The sequence below is a fragment of the Cynocephalus volans genome, chromosome 11, assembly GCF_027409185.1.
Source record: "Cynocephalus volans isolate mCynVol1 chromosome 11, mCynVol1.pri, whole genome shotgun sequence".
Lineage (NCBI taxonomy): Eukaryota > Metazoa > Chordata > Mammalia > Dermoptera > Cynocephalidae > Cynocephalus > Cynocephalus volans.
In genome coordinates this window covers 11,679,639-11,700,653 of record NC_084470.1, presented here as the reverse complement: position 1 = coordinate 11,700,653, position 21,015 = coordinate 11,679,639, and the positions used below count along the sequence as shown (strand labels likewise).

General features: G+C 39.8%; 1 protein-coding gene across 4 annotated transcripts in view; it reads left to right on the top strand.

Moving 5' to 3' along the window:
- Positions 1–21,015, top strand: part of RALGAPA2 (Ral GTPase activating protein catalytic subunit alpha 2) — a 318,832-nt gene that overhangs the window by 160,934 nt on the left and 136,883 nt on the right. For 3 of the 4 annotated variants that reach the window (XM_063113596.1, XM_063113595.1, XM_063113593.1), the window contains 4 exons: positions 3,832–3,957; positions 11,452–11,577; positions 12,414–12,472; positions 17,090–17,198. In XM_063113596.1, the coding sequence (XP_062969666.1) occupies positions 3,832–3,957; positions 11,452–11,577; positions 12,414–12,472; positions 17,090–17,198 (420 nt within the window). The remainder of the gene's footprint in view (positions 1–3,831; positions 3,958–11,451; positions 11,578–12,413; positions 12,473–17,089; positions 17,199–21,015) is intronic. The other variant, XM_063113597.1, reaches the window with a different exon arrangement.

Genomic DNA, 21,015 nt, shown 5'->3' with positions numbered 1-21,015 from the left:
CTCCATTCATCATTGAGCTTATTGTCTCAAGTGTGGAAAAGAAACTAATTCTTGTTACACAGACTCACTTGTTTGGGGTAAATTCTAGAAACCCTTAGAAGATTAAAACTAGAAAGTCTAAAATGATCATTATCCTGTTTTGTTTCTTTATTTGCCTTATAAATTATATACACCATGGTTAATCGTTGTTATGCTTTGTTAATGATGTTGAGAGATCACTAATTTCTAGAGCTTTTTAATTTCTGGGATAATGTGCACTGCAGTCCAAGAAGCTTGTTTGTGCCACCTTTAAAATGTTTTAAAATATGTTTTCTGTCGGTGAGCAAAATAATAGTTCACTGAATTATGCTTTATATAAACCTATAAAGTAAATTCTACAAAGTAAAACCCTTCAGAGTCCTTCCTTTTTTTTTTTTTGGCAGCTGGCCAGTAGGGAATCCAAACACTTAACCTTGGTGTTATAACACCCCACTCTAACCAGCTGAACTAACTGGCCAGCCCCCAGAGTCCTTCCCTTTTTGAAAAAAAATTTTTTACTTTCTACTCTGTTTACTTATGTATGGCCCTTTTCGGTTTACAAATGCATGTGTTTACATCTACTATCTCATTAGATACAACTTTTCAAGGGGATGTCATCCCATTTTATGGAAGAGAAACATGAAGCTCTAGGCAGGACATGATCTGCCCACAGTCACATATACAAGGCTTTGAACCCAGGCCTCGTGGTCTAAGTTCTAGAATTCTTTTCACCACCCCAGAGTTTGAGTATAGGGGCGTTTCCCACTCGTGGTCGTAGTGGAGGCAGCACTGAACAGCATTGACTCACACAGTGGGAATGATGGCCTCTCTCCTCGTCTCTGCCAGTCCTTGTGACACCCTAGGTAGACCGGTTAGAGTTGGTAGAAGAACTTCTCTCATACCACCAATACTGCAAGCAGGAGAGCTGGTCTCAGACCCAGAGTCTCCATCAGACAGTGATATTTTTAGCAAAAATTCAATAGCTTTGGTTTACTGTCATTGTATTGATTTAAGGGTTATTTTCTATTTGTGCCAAACATGCTAGTTTTTCTTAGAGTAATTTTATTTATATAAGTTTTAAAAAAGTGATTCACTTTGAAAAACCTATTAGGCAAATAATGTTCATATTCGATGTGAGTCTCAAGATTTTTATTTTGTTTTTCCAAAGATGCCAGTTATAGCTATGATCTTAATGTATCAAGGGGAAGGTGAAAGGATTCTACTGTGAGTTAGAAATGACTGGAGCATTTTGTGGATGTTCCTCTATTGGGAATATGCAGTGTTCTCTTCTGAGTACCATGTGGTTGTTCCTAATTTTAAAATGTTATCACAAGGATGTAATCTTTGAGTTGTTCCATTTCATTGTGGATAAGCAAAATAAGCAGGCATATGGCCGTAATTTGGCTGACTGGTCGTATAGTTCCCTCTTTAACCCCCACATTAACCTACCCCAGTGCTGCCTTTGGCAACTGCAACACAGGCCCTGCTTCTCCTCAGGGCGCTGTCTTACGTGGGTGGCAGAGTAGGGTAGGCTGGCCATCTGTTATTTTGCCCTCTCTTTCTGATCTTCTTGCCCACAGAAACAGGTTCTGTTGAAGTGACTGGCCAAGGTCCAGGGTGTGGGGGAGCCATGTGACTTTATCTCAGCTACATGCATATCTGCTATCTTTATCATCAATAGCAACTTAGTAATTTTTTCTGAATGCCTCATGTTACAGATCATTGGCTTCACATATATGAATCTTATAAAGCAAAATGGATTCCATCTACAAATTCTGGCTTTAGCTTGTTAAAGGATTTAGCTCATAATTCTCATGAACTTGTCCCAGAGAAGCATTCTTAAATTAAAACCCTAAATTCCAGTGGTAAAAGTGGTTTATTTGATTTAAGTATGTGCTAAAGATTCTTAAAACCCACAGGCTTCAAGGTTTAGTTCCTCATCTCAACAGATGGAATTAACACAAACATAACAAAGTTAACATCATGGTTGTTTGCATTATTAATCTTCAAATGTGTAGCATTCTGCTACCTTGCTAGCCAGGTTTGCACGAATCCTTTCATTGCAGCATATGTCAACAGAAATGTGCTTCCATCTGCTGCTGGATAGCTCGATGCCTGATATTCTGAGACAAGGCCCAGCATAATGTGCACCTCTGTGAGTAATTACAGGTGTGTGGTGAGGAGCCCAGGGCATTAATCAGAGGCCTAATTATGAAAAAGGTGGATCTTTTGTTCCACTCCTGGAGCATGAGTTTACCACACACTTTCTAAACTACAGCATCCATCTGCTCAGCCCCTTAGAATGTTTGCCTTGGCTGATATGGACCCTAAAGTGTATCAAAGGACATGATTAAAGAAGGTTTAAACATTAACTTAGAAGAAGCATGGTTCAGGGTTTTCTTTCCTTTCTTTCTTCCTTCCTTCCTTTTATTTTTCTATCTATCCAATTATTTTTGGTAAAGGAAAAAGTCTGCTGAAAAACTAACACTTTGAATTAGTACTTGCTAACTATTTACCATATGTGAGCACTAATAGGTTAGGCATTGTACAGTATAATGTATGAAGTATATTTTATATACTTTAAAGTATAAAGTATATTTTAAGATTTTAAGGGGGTAAATAGTGTGATTTGTAGAGACTAAATGAGTCCACTGTGTAAGGAAAAAATACGCAGGAAAAAATGTTTTGTGAACACCTACAAATTCTCTTTTAAGAAGATAAGTTATTAAGTGAGGTTATTTTTATTATGAAGGACTTAAGTTAACCTGTTAGAATTTAGTTTGTTGCTACTTCTTTGCTTTAATTTAATTGAATTAAATCAGGATTATTTTAAAGGGTTTTTCCAATAGTCACACTGAAATCTTAGAAAAGAAACCAGATGCTTTTTTGTATTTTGCTTTTTACTCATATTGAGACTTACTGTAGGTGGTATAACTACAAGTCACATAACTGTAGTACTTCAGTATGTTTGGTTAATGTGCACGGCCAGAAAGTGCATGAAAGAAGTTTATGGTTTTTGTACTATCCCCCTTGCACGCTCACACACTCACACAGATGGCTTCCGAGGTGGACTGGCATGGATGGCATAAATGCTGTCTGATGGTGGACCCCTGATCTGCCACAGGCAGGAATGGGCTGACTGCCTCACCCCATTCAGAGCTGGGGGGTGAGAGGCCATTGAGACAGGAACACAAGGTGTCTGGGGCAGGTAATAGTGTTCTTGCTGCATACTGTGCAGAAGTGTGCTGCTGCTGCACTCTGTACTTGCACCTTGAGATCACACATGTATTCGGAACCACAATAACTCCCTGGCCTTAGCATATTATTGATCACTGCATTACCTTAGCACTCCATGCATTCCATTTTCTTAGCGCATAAAATTACCTGAAGAGTGAAAATTTACGTCTTTTTGTCTACTTTAGATTTTTTTAATGTAATAGTAAGTTTAACTTTTGAAAATTTAAAGCTAAAGACAGAACATATTTTTTGTTTTAGTGATAGATGTTTGAAGGTTTTATCTGTATATCTACCTTAGCACTCCTGTAGCTTGCCCAAACATCCTACCTTTAGGTGGAAGACAGAAGAAATGTCTAGTCCCAAAGCCCCAATTTTGATTTTGGACAAGTCATCTAACAGTTTGGTGTTTCCATTCTCCTGCCTATGAAATGGGTATAGTAGCCCTTGGAGTTCAAAAATTCCTGTGATCTGTGTACTCTTACATTATTATACGGTGATCATATGTATACACAAACTGACTACTTGGGAATTTTGTTCTTGAAAATTACAGTTGTGTTTTCTTCTCTTCCCTTTTAGGATGTCTTAAATACCATTATAAGACACTGTCCACCTCGCTTTTTCTCCCTGGGTTTACCTGGCTTCTCAATGCTGCTGGGAGACTTCATCACAGCTGCTGCCAGGGTCCTCAGTGCAGACATGGCGGTGAGTGTGACAATGCTCAGCATCCACACTCCCAGGAGGCTTCACAATCGCTAACAAGGTTCAGATTTCTCCACTCTTAACAGGTGTCGACTCATTAGTGCAATGTGAAACTGGGCTCTCAGGGTAGATACCCCGGCAGCTGATGTGTGAAATTGTAGGATAAGATGACACACTGGTATTGGAAAGGCGTTTCATCAAAAGGCCAAAGTGTGAGAAATCATATCCTCACTAATATTTCAGCACATTTACACAGTCAGAAGCAGGACTTGTCTCTTAGAATCTTATTAGCATTTTCCAGTAAATGGTGTTAAAGACATGAATGTCTGAAGAAAAGAAAGAATTTTAGGTATACATTAGCAGTAAGGTTTGTTTTTTAAATTAAGTCTTGGTTATTACAAGTCTCATAGAAAGTATTTTGTTCAAATGTTAGAACACTAAAATTTTAACCGAAATGAATATATATTTTCTTATTATTGTGCCAGAAAACTCTGGCAGAATTCTTGTGCCAAAAAATTAGAAGCAAGTAACTAAATGAACATTAAGGACTACAAAAAGAATTTCTTTGCAATCTCTTCATTTACCTCCACTATTAAGGCACAATGTCTTAATATATTTTGAGAGAATACTCTTATACATTTGAATTTAAAGGGCTTTTCCCGTGTGAGCTCTGTACAATTGTCATCTATTCAGAATCATTTTTTTCCCCTTCAAATGGTATAAATAAAATTAGTTTTATTATTTGCCAGGGATATATATTGAAGTCAATATGACTATACAGCAACCTAAATTTTATTTGATACATGGTTACTTTTTCTTTTACTTATTTATTCTATGCAGGGTGAATTTAAAACTCCAAGCCCTCGGTTTTAAATTGAATTTTTTTTTTAACACTTTGTATATCTGGTATTTCATGCTAGTAGTTTCATGTACTAACTTTTTCTTATGAGGATAAATTAGAAAACAAAGAGAAGGGAAAAGAGGCAGGAGCAAAAGGGAAAAAAAGGAAAGTAAAAGAAAAAAGGAAGAAGCAAAATGTTGAATTTATTCACCTATTTTCTTGTAAAGAATATGACAACTTTTCATACTTCATTATTTCTGGAAAACATTTTAGGATAATCAGTCTCAAAGAACCTTCAAATTTATTTTTAACTATTCAAATCAACGTTGAAAAAATTACAAAATACAGAAAGGGAAATGATACTTTTTTTATTAAAATTTTTATTACTTGCTACAAGAGTGTCCTGTAAAAGTGATGAAGCCCCTTCTAGAGATAATATCACACACTGTGGTCATTCTCTGTGAAAATTTATCTTTTGGTTAGATGAGCTATTGAAGTAGCCTTTCAGACATAAAATTAGCGAACAAGTATATGAAAAAATGCTTAACATCACTAATCACCAGGGAAATGCAAATTAAAATTAACACGAGATGTCATCTCACAACTATTAGAATCAAAAAGACAGAAAATAACAAGTGTTGGGAAGAATGTGAAAGAAAGAGAACCCTTGTACGCTGTTGTTGGGAATATAAATTGATACAGCCATTATGGAAAACAGTATGGAAGTTTCTCAAAAAAAATTAAAGATATAACTGTTAAATGATCCAGCAGTCCCACTTTTGGGTACACATCCAAAGAAATTGAAATCAGTTATGTTGAAGAGAGATCTGCACTCCCATGTTCATTGCAGCACTATTCACAGTAGCCAAGATATGGAATCAACCTAAGTGTTTATCAACAAATGAATGGATAAAGAAAATGTGGCATATACACAATGGAATATCATTCAACCTTCAAAAAGAAGGAAATTCTGTCATTTGCGACATGGATGAACCTGGAGGCCCTTATGCTATGTGAAATAAGCCAGGCACAGAAAAACAAATACTGCATGGTCTCATTTATATGTGGAATCTAAAAAAAATTCAACTCCTCAAAGCAGCGAGTAGAATGGTAGTTAACAGGGGCTGGGGAAGTGGAGTAAATGGAGTGATATTGGTCAAAGGGTAAAAAGTTTTAGTTATATCATGTTGTACACCTTGAGTATATGCAATTTTTATTTGTCAGTTATACTTCAATAAAGCTGGGGGGAAAAGAATCAACAAAAATAAGGTAGACTTCCCAAATGTTTCTAAAAAACAGACAGAAAATATGAACAGTAACTGAATTACTTTCTTATTTAAACTTGAGGTCTAAAGTTATGGCGAAACTGATAAGAGGTGTTTGGGTGGGGCACACTTGCTCAGTCAAAATTTTCAGTTAACACAAGCTAATTACAAGTCTAAAGTACCTCTGCTATATAGGTCTGCCCTGTTGAGGGAAAAAGGGGGAGAGAGAAAGAGAAATGGAGAGAGAAATGCTCACTCAAGTCACAAGCAAGGGAGCTGTTAACTGCATCAAATACCACTAAGCGGTCAGATGAGATGGACAGAAGCTTGTGCACAGCAACATTGTTTATACATCCAAAAGCCTAGAGCTAATCCAAATGTCCATCAACAGTAAAACAGATAAATTATGGTGTGTACATAAGATGGAATATTACATGAAATAAAATCATGACAAGAAGTATCAATTGCATAACATAATATTGCGTGAAAGAAGTCAGACACAAAAGAACGTATACTCTAATTTCATTTATATAATTAAAAACCAGACACAACCAATTTGTGGTATCACACACCAGAATGGGTTTATTTTGGGGAGGGGAGGATATCGTGGGAGAGACACAGAAAGGACATCTGTGGGCTAGTAATAACATTCTTTCCATTGTCTGTCCCTCAGGACTCTGACTTCTCCATCATTTCTTCTCTCTCTGCACACTCACAGAGATAGTATGCATTCAGTTCCTCTGAACAGAAAAGGCTCCCAAATTATTATCCCAGACTTTTCTCTCCTATCCTAAAGACAAGCATTTCAGAAAGTCTTCTTCAGAACACCAGTCCCCCAAGATACTCTCAGAAAGTCTTCTTCAGAACACCAGTCCCCCAAGATACTCTGGGGGCAAGGGGAGGAGGAAAGCCATGTTCATGGTCAAATAATTTTGAAAAATTCACTTACTCACTTGGAAATTCACAGTGTACATTAGCATGTTAAATGCCCCTGTTTAACTGTGTTCAACCATGTTTCTGTAAATTTTTTTATTCCTGAAGTCTGTTTTTTCCCTTTAACATTCCTTATGACCCTAGTAGAACACGCTGTGGGGACCACTGCCTCTGACCCTTTCATCCATCTGTCTGTCGCATGGACACCTGTCTCTGGTTTTCACACAGATGCACCAAATCCATCTTCCCAAGCAGAACACAGCTTATTTTAGAACTTCCTTTTTCTCTTGCCCGCTCTGTTTGTCACCACAGTACCTTATCACCTTAGCCCTAAGCATGCTTCCTTCAGGCTCCACAGCTTATCAGGGATCAAACCCTAGGGTTATAGTCTTCACCTCTCCTGCCTACCTCTCCCCCCACTGCCACTACCCTACTATAGGCCTTTGTCACGTTTTCCACCAGGCCTATTGCAGTGGTCTCAGGGTCTCTGATCTAAGTCTCACCCTCACTCCCGAAGTCATCTTTTCACCAGGCTGAGCTTCAGGAATGTACAGTGAGCATGTTACCCCCAGCAGTTAGAACTGGGTGTCGTTTCTCCAGTCACTGTAGTCAAAGCTTGGATTCTATAGCAGGGCCTAAGGGGGCACCATGAATGGGGCACCTCACCTGGCTCTGCAGCCTCTCGTTCCCACTTCCTCTTCCCTGAGCAGGTCACTGACCACAGCAAGTCACTGCACATCCTCTATCTTTGTTCAGGCAGCTCCCTTTGCCTGGAATTTTCTTCCCATTCTTCACCAGTAGCTCTGTAGAATCAGTCCTGGGTTCAGTTCCAACAGAGTCTCGCACTAGTTATCTATCCTTGGGCAATATACGTAAGCACATGGGCTTCATTGTGAATTGGGGCTTACCATAAACTCAAGTTTAGGGAAAATAATTTTCTAAATTTACTACATTCTTTGAATAAAGCTGTAACAACTCTTTATTTAAGATATAATGCTTTGCATCCAGTTGTTATACAGTCTAGCATTCAAGCTAGAATTCCACAGTGCAAGCCAGGCTCACATACTATACAATAGTTAAAGACTGCTCAGGGGAAAGAATAAACCTCAACAGAGTCTAAACCAGGATTGTCTAGTGGGGAAAGGGCAGCAGTTCTCTTTAGGAAACATTTACCAATGTAAATGTCCTAGTATATCCCGGGACCTGGCCTTCATGAGTAAAACACGGTCTCTACCCTCAAGGAATCAGGTGTAAACTAAATGTTAATATTTGTGATTAAGTTGCTAGCAGCCATGGGAGAATCATACCCAGGACTCAAGAGTGTCATCATTATGAGAATAGCTCATTCTGTTTGGTGAGAGATGGAGGGGAAGACACACACCAGAAGAGTCTTCATGTAAGAAATGCCACTGAAGCAGAGACCTGAGAAGTGATCAGCATTCACCCAGTAAATAAGGACAGCAGCAGCCATGCCTTATCTCAAGGCAGTATTTATTGAGCATCCGCTGGCTGGAGAAGTGATGAAGACTGTCACACCCTCTGCCCTCATGGGGGTACGAGAATTAAATGAATGTGTAACATGAAAGAAAGTGATGAAAGCAAAGAAGACACCAAGCAGGGAGGCTGGAGGACTCAGAGATGAAATGAAACAATGTCTTGAATTTGCTTTAAAATGTTGAAAGTGAACATTTTTAAGTGACTTTTAAATTTGAAGTGAAAAAATGAAAAGGGGATAGATGAGGTAAGAGTGGTAATGTCTTCAATCTAGGTGCTGGGAACATGGATATAATATTCTCTATACTTTTACGTTTAAGGATTTTCTTAATGTAAAAATTAAAAAAGAGTAAAAGTAGCAGATAAGAGGACCAATAGTGATGGAGGCAGGGAACTGTTACAGAGAATTGCAGAAACACTCTTGGAGAAGGTGGGGCTTGTCAGCATGAGATGCCTTCTGGACCCTGCATGGTGATGTCAAGCAAGCAGTCAGATTGCTGTAGATTAGATGCCCCCAACCTCATTGAAGCTTAAATCTCCCCTGTAACTGTTGAGGTTGGGAAATCCTACTATAGTAACTAAAAGGTGGGGCCGTGAAGAGGTGATTGGATTGTAGGACCATACCCCTTGAAGAGGTGATTGGATTGTAGGACCATACCATAATGAATCGATTAATAATGGTGGTCATGGGTGTGGTTTTGAGGGTTTTAAAAAGAGAGTGAATGAGGAGGTTACTCTCTGCTCTCTCTGCTCCACCATTTTTACAATGTCATACTCTGCCATCACTATTGTCACCACCAACGCTCTCAACAGATGTGTTCCCTGGACTTTGGACTTCCCAGCTTCAGAAACTATTAGCAATAAATTTCATTTTTTAATAAATTTCCCAGTTCCGAGCATTTTGTTATAAACAACAGAAACGGACTAACACACAGATCTACAGATCTGGAGTTCAGGAAGGAAGTCTGAGCTAGAGCGATGTGTTGGAGTTGGCAGCATGTAGGAGGCAATTAATTCCACAGATCTGGATATCCCTTGGGAGTGAGTATAGATCTAAGAGGGAAGAGGACAAAGAACTGGGCTCAGCATTCCAAAGTTTAGGTCCTGGGGAAATGGGAAGTTCCAGCAGGGGAGACTGCATCAGGTCTCCTTGAGAACCAAAAAAGGTGTCCCAGAGGCCACACGATTAGACTGTTCCCAGGAGTGAGGGAACAAACTGCACAACATGCCACTGAGAGGTCAGATAAGGACTGGAAGATGACTCTTGAGTTTGCACTATGGAGGTCATGTAACAGAACTGTATACTCACTACCCAGCTTTGGCAAATCGTAACATTTTGCTGTAGTAGTTTTAAATCTTTGTATTTAAGAAATAAAATAAAACATTAAAGATACAGTGACTTTGTCTCTGATGCCATTGCCTGGTTCTGCGCTGTCATCACTCTTGCCAGGCTGTCCTCACTCTTGCCAGGCTGTCCTCACTCTTGCCAGGCTGTCCTCACTCTTGCCAGGCTGTCCCCAGTGACTGCCTGATCCCTTCTCTCCCTAATAGCACCTGTTTGCACTGCTTTCCTTCTGGGGTTAGTGCTGGACAGCAGCATCCCCCAGGCAGAGTGAGAACTGTGCCAGGCGACCTGTGAGTCTCTTCCCAGGCGGCCCTGGGGCCTTTTTCACACTCCTCCAGCTGTAGCTCCCCCAGTCCCTGCGTGCACACTTTCATGCTCTCTGGGCTCTGTGCACCTGGACCTCCTACAGTCCTGTGGGGGCCATGGGTCCTTCTGCCTTTGCCACTCCTCTGCCTGCCAGTGCCTCTTACCTACTCAGCTCACTCCCTCACTCAGCGCCAGCCTGCCTGACTCCTACTGCCCTGTGCCACTCTTAGCAGCAGTTCATTTTAATGTTTCCTAACCATCCCAAGCAGAATTGATCATTACCTCATCCCATAGAATATCTATCTCTGTATTTTAAGTTGTCCTTTATTTACCTGTGTGCTTATGAGAACCAAGCTAGGTAAAAAATGAAGCGTGGTGGGGCCCCCAGCATGTCCCCAGTACGTTGCTGTGGCACATGCTTCACTGAATTGTTATTTGCCTCTCCTCCCCCACCCCACATACCACACTCCCATCTCTCTGAGGGAAGGAAACTCTCTCATTTCATACCCCAGGTGCTTAACAATATAAGCCCAGGGCAGACCTGGGCTTAGATGGCCTTAGTTCAAATCCCAGGTCCATCACTTATGAGCTATATGACTTTGAAAAGCTTCTTAACTTCTCTGAGCCTCAGTGTTCTCACTGGAAAATGGAAATAACAGGATCTACTTCATTGGGTTGTTATGGGGATTGTATGAGGAAATGCTTGTACAGCACTTAGAACACTGCCTAACATAGACAGAGAACTCCTTAAGTGTTAGCCGCCATTGTCATAATTATTAGTTAATAGGAAATAGATGGATGGGTGAGTGGGTGGATGACATTTGTGATCCTGGTGCCTGCCCCCATTCTTGGCTAATCATAGCTGCTAGTAAATGTTGGCTGAATTGAAATCTAGTGAAATGCCTCCTTTAATGTATACCTAATTCCAATAATGGACAAATAAGTGATTAGTATCTCAGTACATGCAGTGATATAGTATCTCACTGTACGTTATTTTGCAAATTAGTTCTTGGTGAAACACGGGAAATTTGGTAGATGGTGTCTTCTCTCTCTACTTCTGATAGTGACCTCCAATCCCACTTCCTTATCAATTTTCCATAATTGTTCCTCACAGAAAAAATAATATTAAGTCGATCTCATTTACCCTACTTTATCAGGAACATTAACACTAAAATAATGTAAAATAGTCATTTGCCTTTCTAATTCTGAAAAAGATTCCCTCTTAAAACCATAAAAAGTAAAACATGTTGCTTACCTAAAGTTTGTAACTTACGGAAAGGAAAGTGTGTTGTGTTTCCCTTCCGTGTGTGCAGGCTCCTAGATCAGAAGCTCTCACCATCCTTGGATCCCTTGTCTGCTTTCCAAATACCTACCAGGAGATCCCTCTGCTGCAGCCAGTGCCAGAAGTGAATGAGATTACAGGAATTGAAGATGTCAAAGTATGTAATGCATTTGATTGAGTCTCACATGTAGCATTTTGTAATCCTAGCTGTATGGTTATCTCTTCCATTATTATACATTGATCTACTTATCCCTGAAATTTTGCTGTGTCTTTTAAATGTTTTAATAGTTGTTTTTAGAAAGCTGTTTTAGGGCCTATAAATGTATTAGATTCAGAGCATATTGCAGTTAGACCTGATAGCTGTATTCCTCGGGTGTTTTTTATTAGATCTGTTTATCGTGCCTAGGGATTATAATTATGTAATGAGTCATTCTTTGTAATAATTTTATTAGCTTAATTATGCTACATTAGTGCAACAAATGAATTTATGAGAAATAATTGAAATAAGCTAAATATTCAATTCCATTGTTCCCCTGATTAAATACTACTAATAATTTGAAATTCCAAATTATTCCTTGGAGAATAAAAGCAAGCATTTGTTCTCTACTCAATTGACTTTGAGGCAAACAAAAATGCTTTTAAAATTCCAGAATCAATCAATCTGTATTACATGATTACAATATATAATTCAATGTACGATATATAATTAAATTAAAGTAAAAGAAAACTGAGACTTTCCTATCTGGAAGTCTCATTTGCTTTGCTAGGTTTTCATCATCTACCCAGAAACACTCTATTCTAGCTGGCTTAGTTACCCAGGGAGGCCCCTGCGGAGACTGCCATTGTGCTGCTCCTCCCAGGTTCTCCCTGATGGAAGGGCTCCCTGAGCTCCCTGGTCCTTCAGTAGCTCCTGGATGCCTGGAACATGGTCAGAACATGTGGGAAACCAACCATGACACCAAGTTTTTATTTTACTTAATTTTGTGTTTTTAGCATTACCTCATAAATATTTTACTGAAGAATGCCACAGAGGAACCAAATGAATGTGCAAGGTAAATGTTAAATAAGAGGTAAACTATTTTAGAGTTTTAAGATACACATTAATGTGTAAACACTTGTTATTTCACATTACTCTTACCCACACTAAAAAATGTAGTAAGAAATACGTTGGGAAGACACTTGGCTTGATTATTCAAAAAGGCATCACTATTACGTGAAAATAGTAAGGTGCAGAAAATTATACATAGTATGCTATATTTTGTGTAAGAAAAAGCAAGATTACAAATACATAATGTGTTCCTTGATATCTTCAATAAGAAAGAAAATGAAGGATAAACCAAAAATGTATAAAAATGGTATATATATAGGGTAGTGATTCTCAATCAGGGATGATTTTTGTACCCTGGAGACATGTGGCAGTCTGGGAACATTTTGGTTCCTTCTGCCAAGTGTCTGAGGTTGATAACATTCTTTGACCAAGATATAAGGTTTTTCTAGGCCACCTACATGATGAAAAGTTTCTACCTCTCCTCCCAAGGGGATGCCCAAAGCTGGGAATGCAGGTGGAGGAACACCTGTCTCTGATCCTCAATTTCCAACCCCGTAAGGTCACCAGAAGACCAGCTCAGTCTCTTGTTACCTTCTAGGAACTGGCTCATGCCCGGCTCCCTCCCTAGGCTCATTCCAGGACAGAGGCCCATCACTTGTCACTGCCTCATTAGCTCTTTGATAATTTTAAAGTTCTTTTTCTTTTGTATTTTGTCTAACTTCTTCAGTGGTCTTCAGTTGATAGTTTAGTCCAAATTTCCTAGTCTGCCATTACCAGAAGTGCTATATTCATTGTCAGTTTGCTAATATTAAATTAACCGTGTATTTTGGGGATAAACCCAACGTGGTACATGGCACAGGATCTGGTTTGTATAATACTTTGTTCAGGAAAGTTGTATTTATACTCATGGCCTGTAATTTTCCTTCCCCATCCGGTCCTTATCAGGTTTGGTTGCACAAAGTTACATAGTCTCACAAAATGAGTTACATACTGTTTCAGTCTCACTAGTCAGAAGGAGTTTTTGCAAAATTAGAGTTACTATTCTTGTGTATTTATTAGACCTTAAGGGCAAACTAGGTCTGCTATTTTCTTTGTGAGAAGGTTGACCACTGACTCATTTTCTTCAGTGATTTTAGGAATATTAAGGTTTTCTTCTCTCTTTTTTTGTTTGGCAGTTTTGATAAACTAAATTTTTCTAGGAATTTGTCCATTTCATCTAAGTGTTTAAATATACTGGCATACAAGTTGTCTGTATTATCCTCTTTTATCCCTTTCATTTCTATAGTTATATTCACTTTTTAACTCTGACACTTGCTGTGTATTCTCTATTTTTTAACTAGTCTTGCCAAAGATTTGTCAACTTTATTAGTCTTTCTAAAGAATAGACTTTTGTCTTTGTTGAACGTATTTTATATTTGTCTTACTTTCTGCGCTTTTTTATTCTTTCTTTCTTTAAACTATTATTCATTTTCTTACTTTTCAAGTTGTATTCATAGTATATAAATTTTCAGCCTTTCTCCTTTACAAATATAAACAGTTAAGGCTATGTATTTATTTCTAGGTGCTACTTTATCTGACTAATGTGAGTTTTGATATATATATATTTTTTTAATTTTTAATTTTTATTTTTTTACTTTTTTAATTATACATCCATGTGGGGTACAACATTGATTTTCAATAATTGTGTAGGATGTGTGATGGTTAGACCATTATATTTAGCTTATTCATCATTACAATATGCAATCATTCTCTGTGTCCGTTGACCAGTTCTTCATTAGTGCCCTCCCCTCCTCTTTTCCACCTCTAGTTTTCTAAAAGTTCAACGTATTACTATAATTGTTGTTTCTTTCTTTCTCTCTCTCTCTCTCTATTGTTCATTTGTTTATTTATGGATTCAGCTGCCAGCTGTGAGTGAGAACATGCAGTATTTCTCTTTCTGTACATGAGTTGTTTCACTTAGGATAATTTTCTGCAGGCTCATCTATGTTGTTGCAAATGGTAGAATTTCATTCTTTTTTGTGGCTGAGTAGTATTCCATTGTGTATATATACCACAATTTCCTTATCCAGTCATCCATTTCAAATTTTGTCTTTCTATTATAATTCCTTTAGAAGTATGTTTTTTAATTTCCAAACATATGGATATTTCAATTTATCTTTTTACTTCTGATGTCTTAATTGCATTGTGGATCAAAATGTTGTCTGTCTGATAACATTCTTTGAAATTAAGATTTGCTTGATGGCACAATATGTACTCAATTTTTGCAAACATCCTATCTATGCTTAAAAGGAGTGTATACACTGTTCTTTAACTTTGGGGCATAGTGTCCTGGATGTGTCCATTAGATTAACATTTTTTAAATCACATGCTTCAAATAATTTATCTTTCCGATTTTTTTCTTCAGCTTAATCATTTATTGAAGAGGTGTTAAAATTTCCCACTGTTATGGTGCATCTATTTTGAAGCTATGTTATTAGTGTCAGAAGTTTAGAATTGTCCTATCTCTATAGTGAATCAATTCTTTTATATTTATGTAGTGATCCTCTTTATATCTAAGGATGATTTTTTAACTTAAAGAGTACTTTATCTGACATTTATTTAGCTATTTTTCAATAATACTTTCCATCTTTTTAAATTAACCTTTCTATATTCTTCTGTTTTAGTCTTTGCAGAATCTGTATATACCTGGATTTTGTAAATTCATCCTGTCTCATCTTTATCTTTTAACTGAAGCTTTAGTTCATTTACATTTGTTATAATTACTATCTGTTTGGGTGTATTTCTTTTATTTTATTTTATACTTTCTTTTTAAATGGGCCTTCTCAATATTCCTTTCACATTTCTTTTTCTTGCCTTCATTTCCTCCTCTCCTTTTTCTTTCTTTTTTCTTTTTTTTTGGTGGGGGGAGTGGTATTTTATCCCACATTCTATTTACTACCTCTGTTTTCTTTTTAAGAAGTCATAGAGTCTCTTTCAGTTCTTTTTGAGGTTATCCTAGAAATTTTAATGTGTGTATTTAACTTGCCAATTCTGAAGTTAGTCTCTCTTTACCCTCTTCCTGAATGACAGTTGTTCCTTACAGTGTAATTGCCTGGTTTTGCTTCTGCCTCACTGCAGCTGCCCCCTTTCTGTGTCCTTTTCTCATCTCTCCTCCTCTACTTTACCTCTGAAGTTTTGAATGACTCAGTGTTTAGGACTGGGCCTATCCTATCTCCATGACTTCCTGGGTGTTCTTATCCATTCTAAGCAGCCTTTAAATACTTGCTAATAATTCCCAAATTGTCTACCTGACCCCTTCAGCGGACCCCTTATATATTCAGGTGTGTATATTAAACTGCCTACTTGGCATCTTAACTTGGATGTTTAACACATATAAATTTAACACAACCATAACTTAACCCTTGAGTCTACCTACGAACCTTCTAGAGCCTGACTGTCCCTCAGATTTTATCTCAGCAAATGGCACCACCATCTACCCAGGTTTTCAGTCTAAAAACTTGGAGGGAATCCTTGATTTCTTCTTTGTCCCACACACACCATATTCAAACCATCAACAAGTATCGGCAATTCCTTTTTTCTTCTTTTTTCTTTATTTAGCCAAATTTCTGTGGAGTTAAAAATAAAATAGAAATATATATGGTATGGTCAGTTTTCTTTGAAGAATATTTTGTCCTAGCACATTGTTTAAAAGAAATAATACTGAAATTTATTTTTAAAGTTATATTCAAATATGTTTTAAAATAAAATATAGGGTTTGTCTTATGTTTGAGAAAGGTGTTGCGCATGTTATTGTAAGGAAAACAATTACAAACTCAATTTTTAACAATTTTCTAAGATTCATGTTTTTTATTCTTCCTATCTTAAAACAATAAAATGTAATAATAAATTAGTTTTAACAAAAATAAGTGACATATGGACTATTATAATTAACACAAAATATGTCATTTGTTTCATTAAATATTTAAGTACTTTCTTAGCCAGTTTTCTGTTGCTTATAACAGAATATCCAAAACGGGGTAATTTGCAAAGAAGCAAAATTTATTTCTCACAGTTTTGGAAGCTGGGAAGTCCAAGGTCAAGGAGGTGTGTCTGGTGAGGGCCTTCTTCCTAGTGGAGACTGCAGACTCCTGAGGCAGTGCAGGGTATCACATGGTGAGAGGGCTGAGTGTGCTAACGTGCTCACTTGCTTTCCTTACATAGGCACCAGTGTGCCACTCCCGTGATAACCCACTCATCCATTAACTCATTAATCCTTTAATCCATGAGTGGATTAATTCATTCATGAAGGCATAGCACTTACAGTCCAATCACCTCTTAAAGGCCCCATCTTTCAAGTACTCTATTAGGGAATTAAGCTTTTACATGCGCTTTGAAGGGACAGTTTATTCAAAGTGTTTATTAAAACCATAGCAAGTACTAACCATTATCATTGTTTCTATTTGTCCTGGAACTGGTCTATTGAAGATTCCTTCTCTTTTCTCTCAAGAAATCATTCTGTTATTATACCCATAATTTTTGCTATTTTGTATAAACAGATTTAAAATATTTTGTCATTGGAAAATACCAAGAAAATATATTGCTTAATGAGCATTGGTGTTCTTTTCCTTTCCTTTTTAAAAAGATGCATTGCCATTTGCTCCCTCGGGATCTGGATATGTGAAGAGCTTGTACAGTGCACGAGCCATCCCCAGGTGAAAGAGGCCATCAATGTGATAGGCGTAACTTTGAAGGTATTGCCAGTTTGTCATGTTTATTTGACATTAAGCTATATTCTAGACATTTGAACAGTTTTAGTTTGAATTAGCCCCATTTTTGTTGTCACCTGTCTTACAGAGAGGTTGTGATTCAAACTTCCTTTTCTGAGAGCCATGGTGAATGTGCTGTGAGGTTCCCAGGAAATGCCCCCCCTGGCTGCTTCCCCATTAGCACCTGCGACCAGGTGTCAATAGCTTTAGCATTTCTGGACCAAGCCTAGTGGCCAAATAGGGTTCCTCTGGTAACTGGGCAGCTCCTATGTCAGGGAGGACAACTGTCACTTGTCGATGAGGGTGACAAGAAAGTGGGGACTTCATGCCCTGGCCTCTTCAACAGGACTGGGAGAGGCCTCCACAGCTTCCAGTTAGGATCCCTGAGTGTTCGCCATCCGGCTGAACCTTGGGCACTTTTAGGACATGTTTCTTTGTTGGCTTTGTTGATGAGAAGAAGAGCTGCCATATACTGGGCACTCACACTGGGCTAGAATAATGGTCAGCTTTCTACTTTAGTTAATCTCCATGACAGCTCTGCAGGGTAGATGTTACAATACCTATTTTATACCAGAGGAAGTCAAGGCCTAGAGAAATTAGGTCACAAGTCCAAGGCCATGCAAGTATAAGTGATGGAACCAGCATTGAAAGCAGATCTGTGTGACACGAAAGACATAATTGAGCTTTTACATGTGCTGTTAGGCTGCTTCCTAAACAAGCTCAAATCCTGGCAGGTCCTTTTCTGGCTCCTGCTTAGAAATGGTGGTAATAATTCACATTGCCATTATTACACCTCCGGAACCAGCAAGCGCCTAGTCTCTGCCAGTCGCTTTGCAGAGGGCTTTGTGGAAGTTCTCAGTGGCGAGGTAAGTGTTTCATTTTACCACTGGAGGAACTGAGGTGCAGGAAAGTTAAGGAACTTGTTCAAGGCTCTAGAGCTACCACCTGGCAGAACTGAAGTTCATACCTGAACCATCCATCTGACACCAGTGTCTGGGCTCTCGCTTGCCCTTCTTTGTTGCCTGCCACGTGTGGCTAAAGTACTAACAGCAATTACAGCTGACGCTAGAGACATCATCATCGGGCCAGCCTCTGTGCTGTGCTTTCGGCATTATCTGCTTCAGCTTATGGGATACCAGCCAGTGGTGTCCCTGCCCTTGGCTTGGGGAACGGCCCCCTGTGGTCTGGCCCCTGCCTAACCAAACTCAGTGCCTCTTGTTCCCCAAGTGCATCCTCTGACCAGACCCCTCTATCACCTCACCTTCTCATCCTTCCTGTCTAACATCAGCGGGGGGGGGGCGGGGGGGGCAAGGACAGTCATACCAGGGAGCTGAAAAATGCATGCTGCTGATCTCTGTGACAAGGAATGGGAAAATTATCAGACCACAACATCTCGTAAGAGTCTCCCCCTGGTCTGAGCAGGGTGCTGACCCTTAGAGCTCCCCCATGAGGCAAAGCGTCCCTGCTCCTCCACTTCACAGATGAGGAAAATAAGCTGGGGGGGGAGCCTCAGGAGCTTGCCCACTCTGGCCATATGCCTGGGGTTTTGCACAACTGAGGTGTGCAGGACACCCCCTGACTTCCAAAGCCATGGAAAAATATTCACATATATTTGTTAAAGTGAAAAAAGTTGGATACAAATTATATTATCAATAGGATCCATATTTATTTTTTAAATATCCTATTATCTCAATTCTAAGATGTTTTTCAAGTTTTAATTTTTCTTAAATCTAGATATATATATTTAAGGTGGTTGCCCGACATCTATCCCTTACCTGGAGAAACTGTTAATAACTTGATGGTTTCTTAGCATGAAGGAAATATATATGTGTATGTGTGTATATACATAGGTTCTTCAAAAATTTCATGGAATGATTCATATTATCTTTTAGTTCTCTTTTTCCACAAACTTTTTGAAGTACCCTCATATATATTTTTTTCTATATGGTATAGAAGAGAGGTGAAAATCGATAACAGAGTAGAGGAATAGAATAGTAGAGGGAAAGATAGGTTTTCTTCTTTGTATTTTTACAGAATTCCCGAAATTTCTGCAACTTTTCTATCATTAATAGGAAACCACTAATAGGAAACTTATAGGCACCAGAAAAAAAAAATGCATTTACCACATACGGAGCCCTTACCCATTGTCAGCCACTGTCCCATCACAGTGCGTGGACTGTCCCATTGAATCCTCCCCCACTCTGGATAGATACTGCTGCCGTCCCCATTTTTGAAATAAAAGAGAAATGGGCTGCGGAAGATCAAGGCACTTGCTCCAGCTTGAAATGCTGAGAAAGCAGAGGGCCGGGCAGGCAAGCAGGTCTGCCTGTAGCCATTATAACTGACAGAGGTAATGCATCGACTTAATTCTTGGTCCCTGGGGACTCCTGCCTCCCTCTTCTGCCTCCCTCCAGTTCCTGTATTGCTATGCCAGCTGGGTTATTTTACTGAAGGACATAGTGCAGAAATCTAAGAACTGACGGCTACAAGGGAAAGAGTTGCCACAAGGTACAAGGGTTAGGGAGGCATTGGAGCCCTGCCAGGAGGGAGAGAAATGCAGGAAAGGAGGGGGCTGCTGCGTAGACAGCAGAGGCACAAGCCCCGGAAGAGCTTCCTGCCTGCAGCCTCACACAGCACCAGGCATGGCCTTGCTTGTAACGGTGCCCTTCAGAGCCACTGTGTAAGGCTGACTGGCTTTGCCTATGTGTGGGAAAAGTCAGCCAGCTGCTGGCTGCAAAGATTTCCCCTAGGGGTGTTGATGAAAACCCTCCTGTGCTGAGCAGCAAGTGGGAATAGTGGGCCAGGCTAGCTGTTTGTGTGTTTGTGTTTGGTGGAATAGCGGTAGGTGGCAGGTGTGTGTGTGTTGGGGGGATGAAGGTCCTAAGTCACACCCATTCTCACAAATGTCGGTGTCTCATCAGGGAGGATGTGGGCCACACGCCGTAGAGTGACATAGGATGAGGCTTGGGTGAGCTACCCAACCCTGCACCCTTGGTCCCACCTGCTCCTCCATCTCCTGCCCCATATTCTGAGACAGCATTGACTTTCCTGCTCCTCCTTACCCCACCAATCTTTCCAGTCGCCAGGTCCTGTGGGTCGGTTTTACTTGGCCAGGGTTGCTGACCTAGGCTGGGCAGCAGATCGGCCCTCTGTATTGCTGTCAGAGCCATCTGTCCCCTGCAACCTACAGGCTAGAGTACTCAAATGGCTTCTGGGGACATACGTGAACACGTCCCTGCCTGCCTTAGGGGACTATCAGTTCCTTGAAAGTAGAGACTGCACCTGCCTTGTTCATCTTGTGCCTTTAATTCTCTGCTTTCCATTCAGTGCTGCCACATTGGCGGTACTTCATGACAATGTGCTGGGTGAGTGAATGAGTGAGTAAATGACCTACTGCATCCCCACTTTTCCCCACCTGGCTGGTTATGTGTCAGTAATACTGCCTGGCTTGCAGCCCCCTGTATCCCTCCAACTTTTCCTGCCTTTGTGCCTGTGCCCTGCTGCCCAGTGTCTGGAAGGAAGCCCTGGCTCTCCATCTGCATTCTTCTGGGGCAGCTGGGCCCTCCCCCCCCTCCATGCTGCCTTCTCTCTGCTCGTCTAACCCCCCACCACACCCTGTCCCATGCCTCTCTGCCCGTAACCCTTCTGCTTTGTCTGCCATGTCTCATCACTTTCCTCCCCATGACTTGACCACTGCTATGCAGCAGAAACACCCAGAGCCCACTCACGTCCTCCTGCTCCCTCAGTGTTTCATCTTCACTTTATGCACACTGTGCACATCCATCAGGGGGTCGTGCTAGGC